At 39.8% G+C, this 17,147-nt stretch overlaps 1 protein-coding gene across 2 annotated transcripts in view; it reads left to right on the top strand.

Annotated features, from left to right (window-relative positions):
* The first annotated feature begins 1,677 nt into the window (after positions 1-1,677).
* The window catches only part of LOC131880200 (arginine-glutamic acid dipeptide repeats protein-like), a 36,029-nt gene continuing 20,559 nt past the window's right edge, over positions 1,678-17,147 (top strand). Inside the window, exon 1 of one of the 2 annotated variants that reach the window (XM_059226749.1) lies at positions 1,678-1,978. In XM_059226749.1, coding sequence (XP_059082732.1) covers positions 1,852-1,978 — 127 coding nt within the window. In that variant the 5' untranslated portion in view covers positions 1,678-1,851. The remainder of the gene's footprint in view (positions 1,979-17,147) is intronic. The other variant, XM_059226751.1, reaches the window with a different exon arrangement.

Raw genomic sequence — 17,147 nt, 5'->3', positions numbered from 1 at the left:
AATATGGGTTACGTCTCTGGCTTGCTAACGGGTTGATCCCAATTTCCTAATATGAGTTGATTCTACAATGTAATCCTCAATCACACTAATTGGCCAGTCTAAGATTCGAGTTCGATTCAAATCTATTTAAGTCTAATAGCTAACTAATCACAGGAGAATAGAAAACCGATGTTTGCTTCATCGCAAAAAGAGGTTTGACCTCTTTGGAAAAGAAGGATTTAACGATTCAGATCTATTGAGTAAGGAGAAAATGATACTCATAGAGCACCAAGTACGGACAGAACTACATTGGCATATTGATGACGGTTTACTCATTAGTTCGAGGTTTACACTACTTGGGTGGTTCATATTTTGTACATCGCCTCGTGTCAAAGCTATACCACAGGTCATAACAAGGTAGGTAAGTAAATGGCACACGTTTAATTGTCTCACAACTGCGACCAATTTGATCAACAACTTGCAAATATTTCTTTTGAAGTTGAAGAGGTCATAAAATGGCTGCACTTGTCTACCGGCCCACTCAATTCCGCTTGTAACAGGCGAAACATAAGGTACGCATATCTTTTCCAGATGAACATTTTTCCCGTCTGAGTCAGGCATCAAAACTTGCATGAAGGTTCTCTATTATCCTGATTATCGAAACCGATAGCTTCGAATTAGCTTGGCTGGATTTGAACGGGTCACATTTGTGCACCATGTAGTAATACGCTCTATATGCACAACACATTCCCGGCCACATTGTCCAACGGGTTGATGGGACAAATGTTTAACGCTGCCAAGTCGCCCATAACGAGGAATAAAAAAAAAAACAGCAATGGGCCAGCAAACCGAAAGAAAAACGTATTCTGTGGAGTGAGTGAGGGATATCGGATTCGGCATATTGTGTGGAAACGAGTCGATTTCTTTGTTGCTATCAAGCCCAATCAGGAGTCTAATCAGGAGTAATTTATCTTTGGCAAAAAAAGGAAAATGCAATCGTCATTCCCTAATTGCCCAGTTTGGGTTAATATAAACCTTTAATCTCCCAAGAGCCTGGGCATGATCAAAACACGAGCAGCGCCCTTTTCGTTTACATTATTAACAACAATACGTTCGAGCACAACTTGGCAGTGGCAAAAGAAAAAAAAACCTGTCAAAACCTATTGACCAACCATAATGATTCAGAAGGAAAACTGGATTGAAATTCGCCATATTTAAGCAATCGGCAACATGCTTTATTTTTATCATCCTGTCAATTGTCCTGAGTTTGCCTTCCGTTCCTCCGTTCTCTCTCCTTGTCTTTTCTCTCTTTCCACGATCGAGGCTTCTCTGCCTCTCTCAGCCTCTCTCAGCCTCTCTCAGCCTCGCTGTCTCGGTCTCTGAATACAACTGTTTGGTTCGCTGTGCACTATCTTCGGCGTCCACCCAAAGAAACGTCGAAGCGAGGACGCCGTCAAAGAGACCGGATTGGATAAACGGGAGGGAAGGAGGGAGGGAGGAATTGCACTTTTGCAAAACCTGGCGGAGGCAACGCCGCTCTGGCTGGCCGCTGGGTGGGCGGAATCAGCAGGCAGCAGTGGATTGGCCAAAATTCCACACATGGGCAGAACAGCATTGCACATGTTTTCAAAAACAAAACTCTCAGACACTAAGAAGGGGTCCAGAGCGGTGACGATCTAAAAAAGGCAACCCAACAAAGTCGAGGTGATTGTTATGGGCTCCGCTGATATTGAGTGCATGAAAGTGTGAACCTTGAATGTATGTTCTTCAAATGGACTGTCATTTGTCCTTGTGTTCTCTTAATGGCGTGCCAGGGTCAACGCGAGTGAACGAGCTTTCCCCAACGGGAAAGCTAAACATTGAAGAACAAAAATGAATGCAAGCGTTGCGGACGCTCAGAGGAGCCAGCTTGCAAAAAAAGCCGCGATGACCTGCACGACATTGGTGGTCCAACGTGGTCCCCAACGCGGCGATCCCAATCATCCTTTTGAGCGAAATGGTAAATATGACGAAAACGGTCTCTTCTCTTGACGTTTGGATTAGGATGTGTTTTTTTTAAGTGGAAAATTTTCTACATTGAAATGAAAACAAGTATTGCTTGAGTTCAAGGTGTTGCAATTTGTATAACACTAGTGTCTTTGTTTTAAGATTGGTCAGACGCTATAGCATTGTGTTTAAAAAAAACAATCAAAACCCTTGGGTAAGTTTGGATGACAACAGCCAGACCTGAAATTCAAATATTTGTCTCTGAAAACTTTTTCAATTGTCGCCTTACTTGTCCGTTTTGGCCGCCCAAATGCACAACAAAAGAAGATATATTTTGCACCTGGATCGCGGACAATTTTGACCACAGTCCAGACAAGTAAGAGATGTCAACGGATATGATTGATGACTTACTTAGAGGTTACCTAACTTGGTCCAATACGATGAAGGCTTGAAAAAGTGCACTGCTCAATCACTAGTCACTAGTCTATTATACACGTTATGTACTGTACCGTTCCTCTTAACAGTACTAAAAACTATCCATCCCATTCTTACGTCAGTCTCATACATACTTTCATTTGAAGTCTTGAATATGCTCAAGCCCATCTCCTTACAAATCAGTCTAAATTAGTACCGTTGTACCTTTAACAGTGTAGGCCTCGAACCTCGAACCACTTTCGTTTAGGATTCTTTTACTTTACTGTTCTTAATGAGCTTGAAATGCACGTTAGGTATTTCGACTGTTTTTGCTCTGGTCAACGTCGTTCCGAATGGCAAGATCACAAATGATGTACTGTAGTAACATTCTTTGTTTACGGCTGTTGAAAGAAAGGCTCATGGAGACATTGAGGAAATCAAATGGTTGCATTCTAAAGACTCTTCTAAGTCAATGCCATCAAACGCATACAATATGAGCGATCCCCTTTGGACAAACTTTCCTTGGCACTTATAAATTCAAAGTTTCTCTTCGAATGCTTTTTTTCTGCCTTGTTTCGAATTCTCCACCAAAAGTTTTGATCAAGCCAGTGGCATTTTGTAAGCATTGGGTGGGACCTGACGTCATTAAACCCCTGTTGATCGTTCTCAAGGCTTGAATTACAGATGAAATTTGTGATATGTTGTAGGAAGTGATGGCTCTAGACACTCTAAAAAAGTGCATACCCTGCCAAGCCTGAGGCATACGTGGATAAGCTGAAAAGGTCCGATTTAAGTCATAAAAAGGCACGACGAAGCGATAAGGAAAGAGCATGAATGCGTTCGAAATAGGCCAATCTGCATTTGAAAAACTCTGTCAAGATCCTAGACACACATACAGATGGGCATGTTTTCTGTTAAAAAGACAGTTTCTGGTTCAGAAACAGATGAGCGTACAACGAGGTCAGATTGATGCCCGGTTCAGATGACGATTGACGGCTGGTCCAATTGAATGTTGATCAGTGATGCCAAGCTTTTCTTTCTTATGCACTTTTTTGCTCCCGTCCCCGAGGGTTCTTGCATGGCTCAGCCAATTGAGAATATAAAAAAATGCTACGATGACCAACACAGTGACAAATGTCAAATGCATTGGGTTCAACACTTTATCAAAGAATGGTCCAATATGCGGTTTCAACTCTCAAGCAAATTTTCATAACATGAAATACTGTGATGCTCAAGTCGAGAACGAGCAATTCTGATTCTATTCAGCGTACTGCTTTTCCTAAATGTAATCGGCCTCAAGTCGTTGGTACCACTTATTTCAAATTTCAGCGCCATCACACGTGTGAAACAAAGCTCTTTGCAAACTCTTCAAAAAGAAAGATCGAATTAGTCTTTTTCTACTAAAAACAAATACCAAAAGGAGGATACAAGCGGGTTAGTTTTGAGTTCAGAATCCAAGTTTGTTACCCCTTCACTTCAGGGTGGCCACATTACCCCCTCCCCCGGAAATGGTTTGACATTTTGACGAGAAACGACAGTAATTCAATCAAAAATATGTGCAAACGAGAAACAAACATCGGAAACATCCCATGTACTTACATACATACCCCAATGGTCCTGCCTCATTCACTCAATACCTTGTAATGTGCAGCACATAAAACCAGGAGTAATAGTTCTGCCCGTGGACATGGAGTTCCTTGGACCTCTCTGCTTATTTGAAATCCATTCCAAACTGAATTGGTATCTTGAACAATATTTTCAAGTTAACTCAAAAGGAACAGGTGACCACCAAATAACTTTGAAATATGATCAGAAGTATAATCGTCAGGGATGAGGGAAAATTGCATCCCATAGATCTATTTTTTTGCATTTTTGCATACTTCCTAACCGCTACTGGGAATGGAATTTTCGATGGAATTTTTTATTCAGTTTTAGGCGGATTTGCATATTTTCAGCATATTTCCCACTTGGCAATTTTTCCTGCATGTTTTGAGGTTATTGGGACGGTGCCTAGAATGCATTCCATGAAATACGAACAAGGTTAGAACACGATCAATCATATTGGATAATATTGACCTTTTAGATGGCCAAACCCAAAAGAATTTATTTAATAAAAGAAATTTATTAAAAGAAATTAAAAAGCGCTTATGAAAGCAAGAAACTGGCGCAACAGCAAAAGCATGGAGCAACTTGTTCAACGATTGAACAATGTTTGAATTCACTTCGCATTGTTAGCTTATTTGTACAACATATATTATTCTGATATTTGGTCAAAGAAAACAAAAAAAAGAAACTTGATTTTTGGTTGAAATTTGCAGCACTAACTAATTAACTTAAACATTGCAAAATATGTTTCGATTCAGTGGGTCGTAATATTTATCCACTCTGGTCTTAACGATATAACCATGATCTTTGAACTTTATCAACAAAATCTCAGAAACGCTTCTTTTAGGATCAGATTTATGAATTTGGGGCTTCTAACTACAAATTTTGTCTTGGTAACAAAGGATCCTCCTTGCTTCTGCTTTTATCTGTTTTTTTGGCTTGCAATCCAATTTAGAATCTATTTGGAAAAGACTTGAGAAAAACGAGAGAAATGGATAGTTTTGCACTTGATTTGACGAATTGAGAGCTAACACCGCAACGAAAACAAACTAGTTGAAGGACTTCCATTGGGAAGTCTTTAAATAGCTGATTTGAGAGCTCTAAAACCCTTGGCGACAAACTCGAACCTGCCATCTGGATTGCCAACCATTGTTGATAGCGACGCCCTTGCATTGAATTCAGACTTGAACAATCTATTGATTCAATTAAACCTGCAAAGGGAAGTGCTCTCTGCCGAAATCAAATAAGAAACGGCGAACCTTCATTCCTCCAATTACAAAAATCAAAGATCCCAATTGTTGCCATTTCGTAGAGCGTTGATTCCGACTCTTCACCTCTCAAGTATGTTGGCGCCTATATTTGCTCAACTTATAAAAGAAATCGAGGCGTCCAATCATTGTTGCAATTCCAATGCATCTGTCACGCAAGCACATTGATCATTATCCTGACAAGCGTTGCATTCAATTCAATAACACATACTCACACTTACACTTATGAACAGGTCGATTCCAACTGGCTCTACTTACCGAAAAAAGATCAAGTCTCACGAAGCAGGATGTCATACTACCAAAATTATTATTGTTCATTACCCTGGTTATGTTGGCAATTACTCGAGACCCGGGGGCCATTAACTGGCAGTCAGAGGAATGCAGACGCAAGTCTATGAAGAGACCTCCTCGGCGGAAGAGACGAATTGAGTGAGCTTCACTTTTCTGTTTTCATCCACTACTTCGAAATGGCAATTTTTCCCTCGGTTTCCCTAGTGGATGATTCCATTCGCTTGGGACATAGCTTTCGAAAAGGTCGAAACACGCCATGAATGCATGCTCATTAAACATTTATTTAAGACATTGATTTTCTAACTCGCTCAAGGAGGTGAGAGAAAATGCGGAAGCTTGCGAAAGAATGCCTGCAACTCGTGCAAATGCAATTGTTTCAACTACCAAATCAATAATGAACCACCTAAGACCTTAAAGTTCGATTTCATGGTCTGGATTTGAGTTCGGCAAAAGTTGTTGGGTAGCTTAAGTGGTGTAAACTTTTGCTGTGGAGCGTGGTAATCAAGAGTTATTCCAGTATTGTGACCAAAACGTCTTGAACTTGATCATTTTGATTTCTTTGTCAAACACTCTCAATTGAAGTAAAAGCAATTTGATTTGTGAGCATTAGTCTTTCAGAATGAATGACGTGTTTTCAATTCTCTAATATTTTGACATATACTTGTCAAATATCTATTGCCAACTGGAAAGAGTGTTGCCGAGAGGCAGTCGTTTTTTTCTATTATCCCATTATGACGTAGGTAATTACGTTTTTACTTTAAAAAACTCCACATAGACACAAGTTAACGATGCATCTCCATTTAAGCCAACTCGTAATAACTATTCAAGACCATGTGTCTTACCAAACGGTAACTGATCCTTTTTTCAGATAATAAAAAGAGTGTCAAAAAGATGACTAAAATATCTCAGTGGCAGAGCAAACGGGAAAATACCCGAGATAATTGTTATTATTGTTATGTGTCAAGAAGAGTGTACTTCACATCAACAACACTTAGGATTTATCTTTCCATTGGAAGAACTAAATGAGATGAAAATCCTTTTATCGGTTCTCAGAAGACCACGAATGTGAAGGTCAACTTTTTACACGCCTCTAATCTTCATTCGGCCTAGAAATGCTTTCAGCCTTCCTTGAAGACCATCTTGGGATGTTCGACAACAACGATCACATCCTTTAAAACTTCTCCTCCTCTGTCTTAAGAGTGAGTGCAGCCAAACAAAAACAAGGAAAGCGGTCTTTAATTCTTATTCAGGTGATTCCACTTCACGAGATTTTTTTCTTCAAAATTGAACCTCATGTGCTATACCACCAAGGTCCTTGAAATCGCAATTGGTAATAAAAGCCCCCATTAGATTGCAGGGAAAGTCTCGGGCAGAGTGACCTTGGAGCTCGCCTGTTTGACAAGTTGGTGCGTTAGTTGTGACTGTTGTTGCCAACTGCACATTGAATGCTGCTCAGATGAGAGAGCGCGACTGAGGCCTTCAAAGGCCTTTTCGGGTAGAGCTCGCAATTTAATTTTCATTCGTGCGTACTCACTTTCCGTAGACCGAAAGGGATTCAAGGCGAAAAAAAGAAAGCCCGAGGCTCTGAGTGCGGGTCTTGCCACACATAAAGACCAAGTGAGGAGCAGCCTTGATAAATATTTCAAGCCCCAGTGTCTTACAAAATAGGGGCAGTTCGAGTATGTTGGACGTGGTCTCGGCAGAAGCCTTTTAGCCATGCATGCCTGGCCATAAATGCAATCTTATCTCGGTCTATTTTAAGTGCATGCACGCGGTCAGGTGAGGTAAGCCGATTTGGCAAAGTGTAAGGCTAATTAACTTGAAATGTAAAACTCTTAGGAAACGGATCATCTGGCAGCGAATCCGTTCTGCGGTCGGTCGCCGCCAGGTAACCACCAAAGAACCAGACACATTCAAGTGAGACAGGATCTTATCTTTCGGGTGGTTCCAGGTGTGGTACACACTCACACTCACACACATACACACATGCTGGATGTAGTGGTATTATACACTACATACCTACACTAATAGACTGAGCTAGCTTCGCTTTCGGTTGTGCTTCGATGTAAAGTAATTAAGTGCACGTCGCTTTTTGCAGCCATTTATTTTTATGAGAACCGAGCTCCCATCATCCCGAGAGATTTGTTGGCCTTATCAACAATTATAATCACGTTTATCTCATAAATGTCATTCGGTGTTTGCCTCATTCATAAGGTATCAATCATGGGCCGAAATGCAACCGCTCCATTATTATTAGTTTTATTACTATCACCCACAGACTCGACCTGCAGAAGTGAAGGTGGCTAGAAGAAGGTGGTGGTTAGTTTCACGAGCTCGTCTCCACTTGGGCTTCTGCATTTCGCAAGCAATCTTTTGCACACTTCATCATGCCTTGTCAAACTCACATTTGCTAAGACATTTGGGCTGATTTTAAGACTGCATGCATGTTCATTAGAAACTTGTTCAAGCGGGGAATTTCAAAACCAACAGATCTCCCTCCGACGACAGACACGATAAAGAGGCTCAACTGGAACTAAGACGACCACTCTGACTCTGACACCGCAACACTTAGAGCAGTTCTAGATGAGATCCAACCAAGAAGATTCTTTGGCTTGGTTCGCTTGAAGTTTGGGTTTTGGCCGTGGATGTCCAGAAATACTGCCTTGCTTGTACGGATAATAACTCTCCATAAATGTTAGATAGATGGTGTGCAATTAGTGTGACGAATTCAACTCTTCAGTGGGAATGCATGGTTGCCTTCAAATAGTGGGCCATAATTTGGGTCAAACCAACGAGCGAACGAGTCAATAAATATTAAAGACATGAACACCTCCAATTGTTGGTTTCGGCTTTTGATTGAATGACGCTTAACGCATTGTCCTCATTGAGAAGTTTACCAAAATTGACTGGTAAATGAACTGGAATGTTGGAGAACGGCAAAAAAAGGTGGACAAAGATGGCCAGATTGTGTAAGAAATGTTGCTTGCCAGGAAAGTTTTGCAAATTGCTTATTTATGCATAATCTATTTGCCTGCATTCACAACTGGTTTTGGTTGGAATGAATAAAACGTATCAACAAAGAGTTTGCATTTTCAAAGAAAAATATGACGATGCATGACTTTTTAAACGTTCAAAGATGGTTTCTTCAAAGTTTTGGTTTCTTGCTTTTTATTCATGGTTTTAAATCAAACCTAACCATAATAGTTTCAAAATGATCGAATTGCCTTCCGTATAGCAATTGGAACGAAGTTTAAACATAAGTTGGTAAAATAATTTGTTATTGTCATCATTAATACACCCCTGAAAAAAAACTGAAATGGCAAGACAAAATTGGAAAAAGAACAAATTAATATTGGTATCCAAGTTTTAGTAAGTCCGTCATATAGCACATCAAAGACTGTAATTGAAACTTCTCAATCCAGGTAGAAAGACCTAGCAAAACTTTGTGCTGAACAAAAGGCAAGACATTTTTTTTCACATATATGATTTTAAATTACGAAGATTATGTAATAATTTTGATCACTAGTTTTCCAACCTATATATAGGAATCTCAAAGTAAAGCTTAAAAACCAGAATTGAATATGTCAATAGAAAGAAGCAGAAACATGGGTTGAAAATGAAAATCAGCTTCTAAGAATTTAAGCCTTTGTGCACGATATTGTTTGTAAACCCAAAAATACCAAATTCATATTTTCTTTTTCAAATATTTTAAATTTCGCAGGCAAAGCTTTTAGTCTCTTTTTTCTGAATAAAATGCAAAAATCCAATTACTTCTAGAAAACACCTCATACCTGCCCAGATAATTGTTTATGTTTTTACTAAAAAAAAAAATCTTCCAGAACATAGATTCGCTAGAGGTCGTTTTACCGTCTTTGAAATATTTTTTGACCACTCAACCCCGAATTTCATTTCATTTATATCATCTAGGTCTTGAAAAAGTAACTTTTTACCATCAATCCCCATCAATCCTGATATCCCAAAACGCATTTTTAAAGAAATGAACGACTGCGACCATTATTTAACTTGAACAAAAAAGAGCTCTATTCTAACCCATCAGATATACCAATATGTATCTGCAGAATCTGCAGCGAAAAAACAACCGTTATCACCTTCAATACTTTTTTTGGTGCTGTAATGATGATTTAGATTTGACGTAATAAATACGACATAAAAAAAGCTTATTTTTCATTGCTTAGGTAGAAAAATAAACAGCTTATGCCGATTGAATAAGTTTGCATTGAACAAGAGTTTAAATCAGTGATCATGTTTGGTAAGCAATTTCTACAACTCAAAGTAAGAGAGAAAATGCACATCATATAAATTTTCGAACACATTAAGCCATGATGGTATTATTTAGCCATAATTTGGAAATCGACCATTCAACTTCTAGCTCTGCAAAAACTAATTTGAATCTGTTGTTTAATGTCAAAGCTTCTTATATTCAAGTATGTTCTAAACGTAAACTACAGACATAGAAGCAAGGATCAAAGACGACGTTTTTAGAAGCTCATGCTGTGTCTTAAATGGAAAAAATATCGTTCTAAGCCCAACACGACCGCCCAGTTTGGCATGGCACAAATCCTGTGATTCAATGTTTTTTCGACATGAAGAAGCCTCATGAAGGTGAAAACAGGGTTCTGATTGAAATGATCACGAAAAACTTAAATATCAGAGTTGGTTTCCGTATAATCATCTTTCGAAAAGCCGTGGTGTAAAAATTAACAAGAGCGGTGATTCTTCATTGCCTGTTTCATGTGATTGTAAGCAAAATTAAACATCGTCTGTTTCGTATACAAGTTTAGTACTTTGTGTTTAGGCGGTGACCTTTTTCCTAACCCGTTTTGGAATCATCACCTTTTTAAAAACTTTTTTTGCCATTTTCCCTTCAACTTTTTAAAGCCTTTTTTGCCTTTTCCCCATCACCTTTTCGCCACGTTTTTTTGCCCATTTCCCTCACCTTTTTGTCCTAGGCCTACTGATAAGACAATAACCTCATTCGAATTTCCACATTCGCCTGGAAAAAGGGCCTATTTTGGCGTGTGAGGATGATTCTTTGCTAATGATTCTGTCTAAACTATTGGATAAGTTGAGAACTTTACTTGAAATTGATTTGGTAAGCTAGGCCTCAAAAGAACAAAAAGAGCTTGGACTTCGAATGACTTGGAAACATTTCGAACTCTCCCTCAGCACCTCTGAAGCCCTCAAGAAGGTACTAGGTAAAACAAAAGAAACACACCATAGAATACCGCTTAATGCAATGATCTATTGGAACTCAATATTCATTTCATCTTTACTGTAACAAAAGTGCAACTGGCCTCCGACACTTTGGCAAATGAAACATAGACATCGCATCTTTGGCTAAACCTGTTGTTAATGCGCGCCATCTCTTCCATTCCAAATAACCAACCTCGGTGCCAAGAGATCATGGGGTTTTTGAGCACTTGGTTGAACTGCTTGGTTGGATTAAAAAGCTCGTCGCTCTGGGTTGACGTTGTAGCATATGACGTGTCACTTTTTTGCATCCGTTGTGAATTTCCTGTGGTTTGCATGTTAAATGTGACAGTTGTTGTTGTTGTGTTAGTCGTTGTTGTAGAAGTAGGAGAAGTAGTAGTAGTTGTAGCAGTAGTACTAGCAGTGGTAAAAGTCCTGGTGGAGTCATCAGTCGTTGGCGACTCATCCGTCTGTTGCGAACTTCAAGCCAAGAAGGCCCCCAATGCAATTTTGCAAATGAGCTCTCGCCAAGCGCATCCGAGAATTTTTTGTTCGATTGAATCATTCCAAACATCACACGCGATCACACAACTCAATTAACGAAATGCAATCCATATCAATCTCGACCGCGATAAATCCATCCACTCGAGAACTGTCAATCTGTCCCCAGGAATGACTTGCTCACCATGAAACCCTGCACACCAGTTGGCACCTAGAGCTCCACCAAATGCGGCGCTCTTCTTCGGCCTTTCCATTATTTACAGTAAATTTGACTTGCTTCCCTGGCTTTCTTACTTGGTCGCGGTCAATTGAAAAACTCTCCAAGCAAGAATGCAATTCGTTTCATCGAATTTTCCTCATTGCTACTACTACTACTACTACTACTACTACTACTACTACTACTACTACTACTACTACTACTACTACTACTACTACTACTACTACTACTACTACTACTCGAAATACGAGTTGGGCCACGCTTGTGGCTTCAGGCTGAGGAGAAGAGGGATTATATTTTAAAGAAGAGAGGATTTAATTCGGCGGGGCACATGTAATTGACGACATAAAACGTGTTCCTCGTTTAGCTCCATCCATGAAATTGCGAATCATGAGAACTTGAATGCATACTTACTCGAGAGCCACGCATTGTGCGAATTGAGGCCATCCGGGCTTGAAATCATGTGAGGTATTGAAAATAGACTATGATCATTAGGACGATAAAGCAGAGCCCTTTAACAGGAGCTCATAGTATTGACAAAGATGATAATGATGATGATGGTGAGATGTCACATTCAGTGACAATGTTATCAATCCTTGCCAACACATGTGGCTTAGATTCAAACCATCACACGAATAATCCGGCATGAGGGTTGACTCATGATTAATGGTCAAGTCCGCGACCTCCCTTGGGCCCCATCGCCGTGTAAACGGATCTCGTTGCAACAAATCCGACGGGGCCGTAAAAAAACCGCAGAGTGAGCGGAACATTGTAAAAATAAACCAGATCCCATTTCAGACAAGCCCATTGGAATCAGTGTGAACCATAAAAAAAAGGCTTATTGTTGTGCTTCCACGGAAGATGGACAGCAATGCAAACACTCCAAATTTATGACTATGTACTTGTTCCCGCCACAGCCCATCGTCAGCATTTACCAAGTTTCTGTGTACTAAAATGTGCTTTTGTACTTTTGCTTAATGTGCTTTTAAAACACTTTGAGATCATGTGAATCATAAAATGAAGCGATCGAGCCATTTGATTGTTTTTTTTTCTCTACGCTTTTGTAAATTTGCCATTATAATCCGTTTTCAACGGTCAGATCAGATCCGTCGTGTGGTATTGTTTCCAAGGGTGAAAACAGAGCTGGTTATCATTGCTTGATCCTGTATGTTATTGTTCCCTTCGCAAGAAACCCCCTTTTGATGATCCCCTCACCTGTTTGATCAGGATTTAGAAAGAATGAATGGTCGGCTGAAAAAGGCCCATTCATCTTGGAGTCATTTCGGACAACTCTTTGTGAAGTTACTTTTCAGGTGGGAGAGGTGAGAAAAAGCCGGAAAATGCATCTCACCGCCCTCTTTTCCATGACCAAGTTATTCACAATTTGGCAATGGATAAGCCAATTCAAAAGCGCTTGAGGAGAAGCCCCGGTGAAAGATTCATGGCATGGCCAGGGAAGGAAGTTGGGAAATATATCTGCATTTTAATTGCCACGTCACGACCTTAATGGTCGATTCACTCTTGCACTCACTCATCGGCTGGCTGACAGATTCCTTGGTCCACATGATCACATTTTGGCGATGGAAAACAGCCTTTTGAGCGAATCTTTTGTACCAATATCCGATGATGATTGGCATTCTCCATTCTGGTATGATCGTCTTTCTCAAGTATCTTAATATTTTAAATTTGTAGGTTGGATTGGCATTGAGTTCATGGACCCGGTTCTCTCAAGGACTTCTCCTCCACTCATTACTAGACCGGACATTCATTTTAAAGAAGGAAAGTGGCTCTCATGCTTTGAGTGGGGGTGGAGTCTAGATGCGCAGAAATGGTTTGAAATGGGAAAATATTTCATGCATCGAGGATGGCGAATCTTGAACTCTGTCCGATCGCCTCTTTTTGCTTTGTTCTGGAAAATGCCGATTTCCAATTTGCCACGTGAATCAGAGGTGTTTTATTGCAGTTGAAGCCAGTTTTAAAAAAGGGAGGGCTTCTTCGCTCCAATGATTCGGACACCATTAGCCAAAACCAACATGAAATGCGAACATGTTGTGATTGATATCTTTCAAAGCTGTTCCATCTCCGTTGTAATCTAATCCCAGGAGCAAACACAAGGGTCAGCTTTCAAACTAAAACTTTTTTGCTGATCTCATCTTATGAAATCGGTGAAGCTAAATGATTTTTGCCTAATGAGTGTGCAGACCATATTACAATCAGGGTAATCTAGAAATCTGGAACACACAGTACATGGAGTCCAATCTGTGGCCTTTTATATTAATTCCACCCGAGCATTCATACGCCATTGCATAAGCAGCAAACATCTGCCCCCATTAACACCAAGTTCAGCTTTAGTCAGCACTTTGTATGGTATGCATACTTGCCAAATTCAGTCGCCGACAAAATTACGTCATAAATTGGTTTCAAAATGGACAGTTTTCTCCAAAGCAAACAGCTTGTTGTGTCAACAGGAAACGACCGAGGGATCGTTTTCTGCTTTCGAATTTGTTTACAAATTCATAGCTTATGGAAAATCATGTGAAATTTGTAAAAGGAAATAGTTATAAAAGGAAATAGTTAAATAAGGAAATAGACTAAAATCTCAAATAATCCCTGAAGTTTCCAGGGTTTTCCATGTTTTAGGTAGAACAAAGCACCAAAGAACTTGCAGACTTGTGGCAAAATAGCTTGGCACACTGAGAATCTTAAATCAAGCAAAAATGGAAATATTAAGCATTTGTCAAGAAGATTCAAGATCTAGGGTGAACTCCCATCATTGGTGTGGCCCAGACTTGCAATAAAGATTGATCGGTTGATATTTACTGGGGTTTGCACAACCTCATAAAAGTAAGAAAGCGCACTCTGGTGTGCAGAACGTAAACCATTTTTCATATAGCGTAAAAAGTCTGGTTGGATTGATTAGGACTTATCCACAGACTTCTAGAGATGTGGACTGCGAACGGAAGCAGACATTTCTTATCTCCTAAACCGTTTAATCTATGCCAAATAAGCAGTTCATACGATCACAAAATCTTGTTGAATAGATGAACTTGGCCAAATTTGAACCCAAAATATGCTTAGGGAACTCCGAAGACATGTCTAAAGTTACATTGTAAATACTACTACATAAAATTTGAATTTTCTGCTCCTACTCTTGGTCAGGTGCATAAGCTTTTGACAACATTAATTGAAAACGAACAACTACTTTACAAGTAAATAACAAAAAAATGACCTGCCTTTAATTGAAGAGATCCACATTACTTATCATATTACTTCACTTCGAAAAGTGGCCTAGAGCCGCCATGACCAAGAGCAGGCCGATTTGGAGGGAAGCTCGTTCACAGTTCATATTTCTAGAAGTTCGTGACTAATCGGATGGTCCACAACATTAGCACGGTTTTGGACATAGTCACGCCCAATCCAATAAAAAACAATGGCACAAGTTATTTCGACGAAGTTGATCTATTTCAGGCAACACATGACTTATCTTTTAGAATTAGGAATTGTAACCTTGAAATGAAAGGATTCAAGGTTTCCAAGTTCCAGTTGTAGGCAAATGTTTGATTCTCAAAAGGGAATCCTGAAAGGCTCACTTGTTAGCATAGCTGGCAACGTTAGAAGTATCCAGGAATTAGGATGCAGCCAATTCTAACTGTTTACCCACGTCTTAAAACCTTGTCGTGGTGTCAGGTAGAGCGAGATTATTGCAAAAGCTTTGGTAGATATCAAAAGGGTTCAAATAAACACGTAAGCAAATTCTTTTATTGCAAATCAGCAGATTCCATTTGAACAATAAAATCATTAAAAGAAAAATCGATTTGCTGGAGTCGGATCCAAACGAGAAAAAAAAATCAAATTTAAAAATGAAGAAGCAGTAAACTAACATACTTGGTCTCTCTGATTCATTACAAACCTGTCATTTGAAGTAACACATTTTTAATAGCGAAAGCAAGCTTGTGAATAGTAATGTTGCTTAAATGTCATCCCGCCCAAAGCGTTTGTCACACCATAAGGTTTGAAACATGAAACCATGTCATCCTCCCAACAGAGTGAGAGAAAACCGTAGAAAATAAGCAAGAGACTCCAAAATAAACCACTCCTTCGCATTTTCCTTCCCACAAACTCTCCTATCCCTTGAAAAAACATCTTTGATTAAAGTGACTCAAAACCTGGCCTATACTGCTAGCATGTACCGTTTTTCTACGCTGATATTATGCATCCAATATCCTCGAGCACGTGTTTTGACCCTAGAAGTAAAAAAAATACTTTTGCCATCATACATTTCTCCCAATGGCAACAATAAATTTGGAAACAGACACTAAATTATTCGCTCTCTGTTTTTCTTACTAGAGATTGTGATTGGTTGTTAGCATGTTCCAAAGATTTGCCCCTAAAGGCAAACAAAAGACTCGCTTGATTTGACGAGATTAGTGCTCTTGAAATAAGAAGCAAAACATTGGAAAATAGGCAGCGGTAAGCCAGGAGGTTCGATGATTTCTCTTCCCTTCAACGATTTGTGCATCTTCTCATGCCACTTCCCCGCTCTTATCAACCTTGCCATTTTTGACCTGGCCATATCAGATTCGGTCTTAGTCCAGCATTTCCAAAGCCTTGGGCCAATCGATGAACGGCAAACGTCCCTGGAGTTGCAGAACGATATCACTTAGGGACCATTTGAGAGTGCGTGAGTTCAAGCACTGGTTCCAAGTCAAAGCCATCAATGAGCCGAGCGGCTCCACTTCTTGTCTCCGTTCACACAATGAAAAAGTGATATTAAATCTGTCGCGCTGTAACTGGAATTGTTATTGTTATTGGAGCCATTTGGGAGAAAGAAACGGCTGGGCTTGCTCGTTGAGGTTGGTTATATCATGATGGAACCACAAATGCGAAACGAACTCCCGATGAACATTGGGAGTAAAAGTAATCGAGCCAACAGCCTGGCCTGATGTCGTTTCAATTGGGTACCTGGAACTGGAACGATTAGGATTGCAATGACATTGATGTGGGCCAAGACTGAAACAATATCTTGGCCAAGTGAGATGGGGAAATATTGCCATTGGGTTGGGATTGGATTTTGAACCTCCAAAGGAAGGAGGAAAGAAACAAAGCACGGTGAAAAAGCATGAAGAATGATTTGGTGTCTTCGGATTGTAAAACCACGATATGTGCGGCTTACAAAGAAGTCGCGACCAAAAAGTGGTGATTATCACGAATAAGCACGTCAAAAAATGCACGCCAAAAAACTCTCGACAACAACTTATTCCCTTACCAAGTTACCTGCCAGCCATGGGTGTATATACGAATGTGCATTTTCGTCAAAAGCTTTCAATCCGTCAGAAGGTAGATCCTATCGAATGCCTCAGACTCAAGTTAGACGTGTAAAAAAGTAAGACGCGTATTTCAACATATAAGTAGACTTTAATAATCGGAAGTGCAACTCATTTTGGCCCGCTGCTCAAGATCCATCATATTTCCTGCTACGGCTACTTTTGGCAAACCTTTTTTCCATGTATACTTGCAACGAAAAAGGCTTAATTAAACACTTCAAACTTCATACACCACAAAAAGCGGAAGATTGATAAGCATTATTAACGTGATTTTACTTTAATATGTGGTTTTCTTGAGCTCCTTGAAAACAAGGTTTGACATTTTTTGCCCATTTCTTTACCGCTGCTGGC

The sequence above is a fragment of the Tigriopus californicus genome, chromosome 5, assembly GCF_007210705.1.
Source record: "Tigriopus californicus strain San Diego chromosome 5, Tcal_SD_v2.1, whole genome shotgun sequence".
Taxonomy (NCBI): Eukaryota; Metazoa; Arthropoda; class Copepoda; order Harpacticoida; family Harpacticidae; genus Tigriopus; species Tigriopus californicus.
This window is presented reverse-complemented; position numbering and strand designations above follow the sequence as displayed.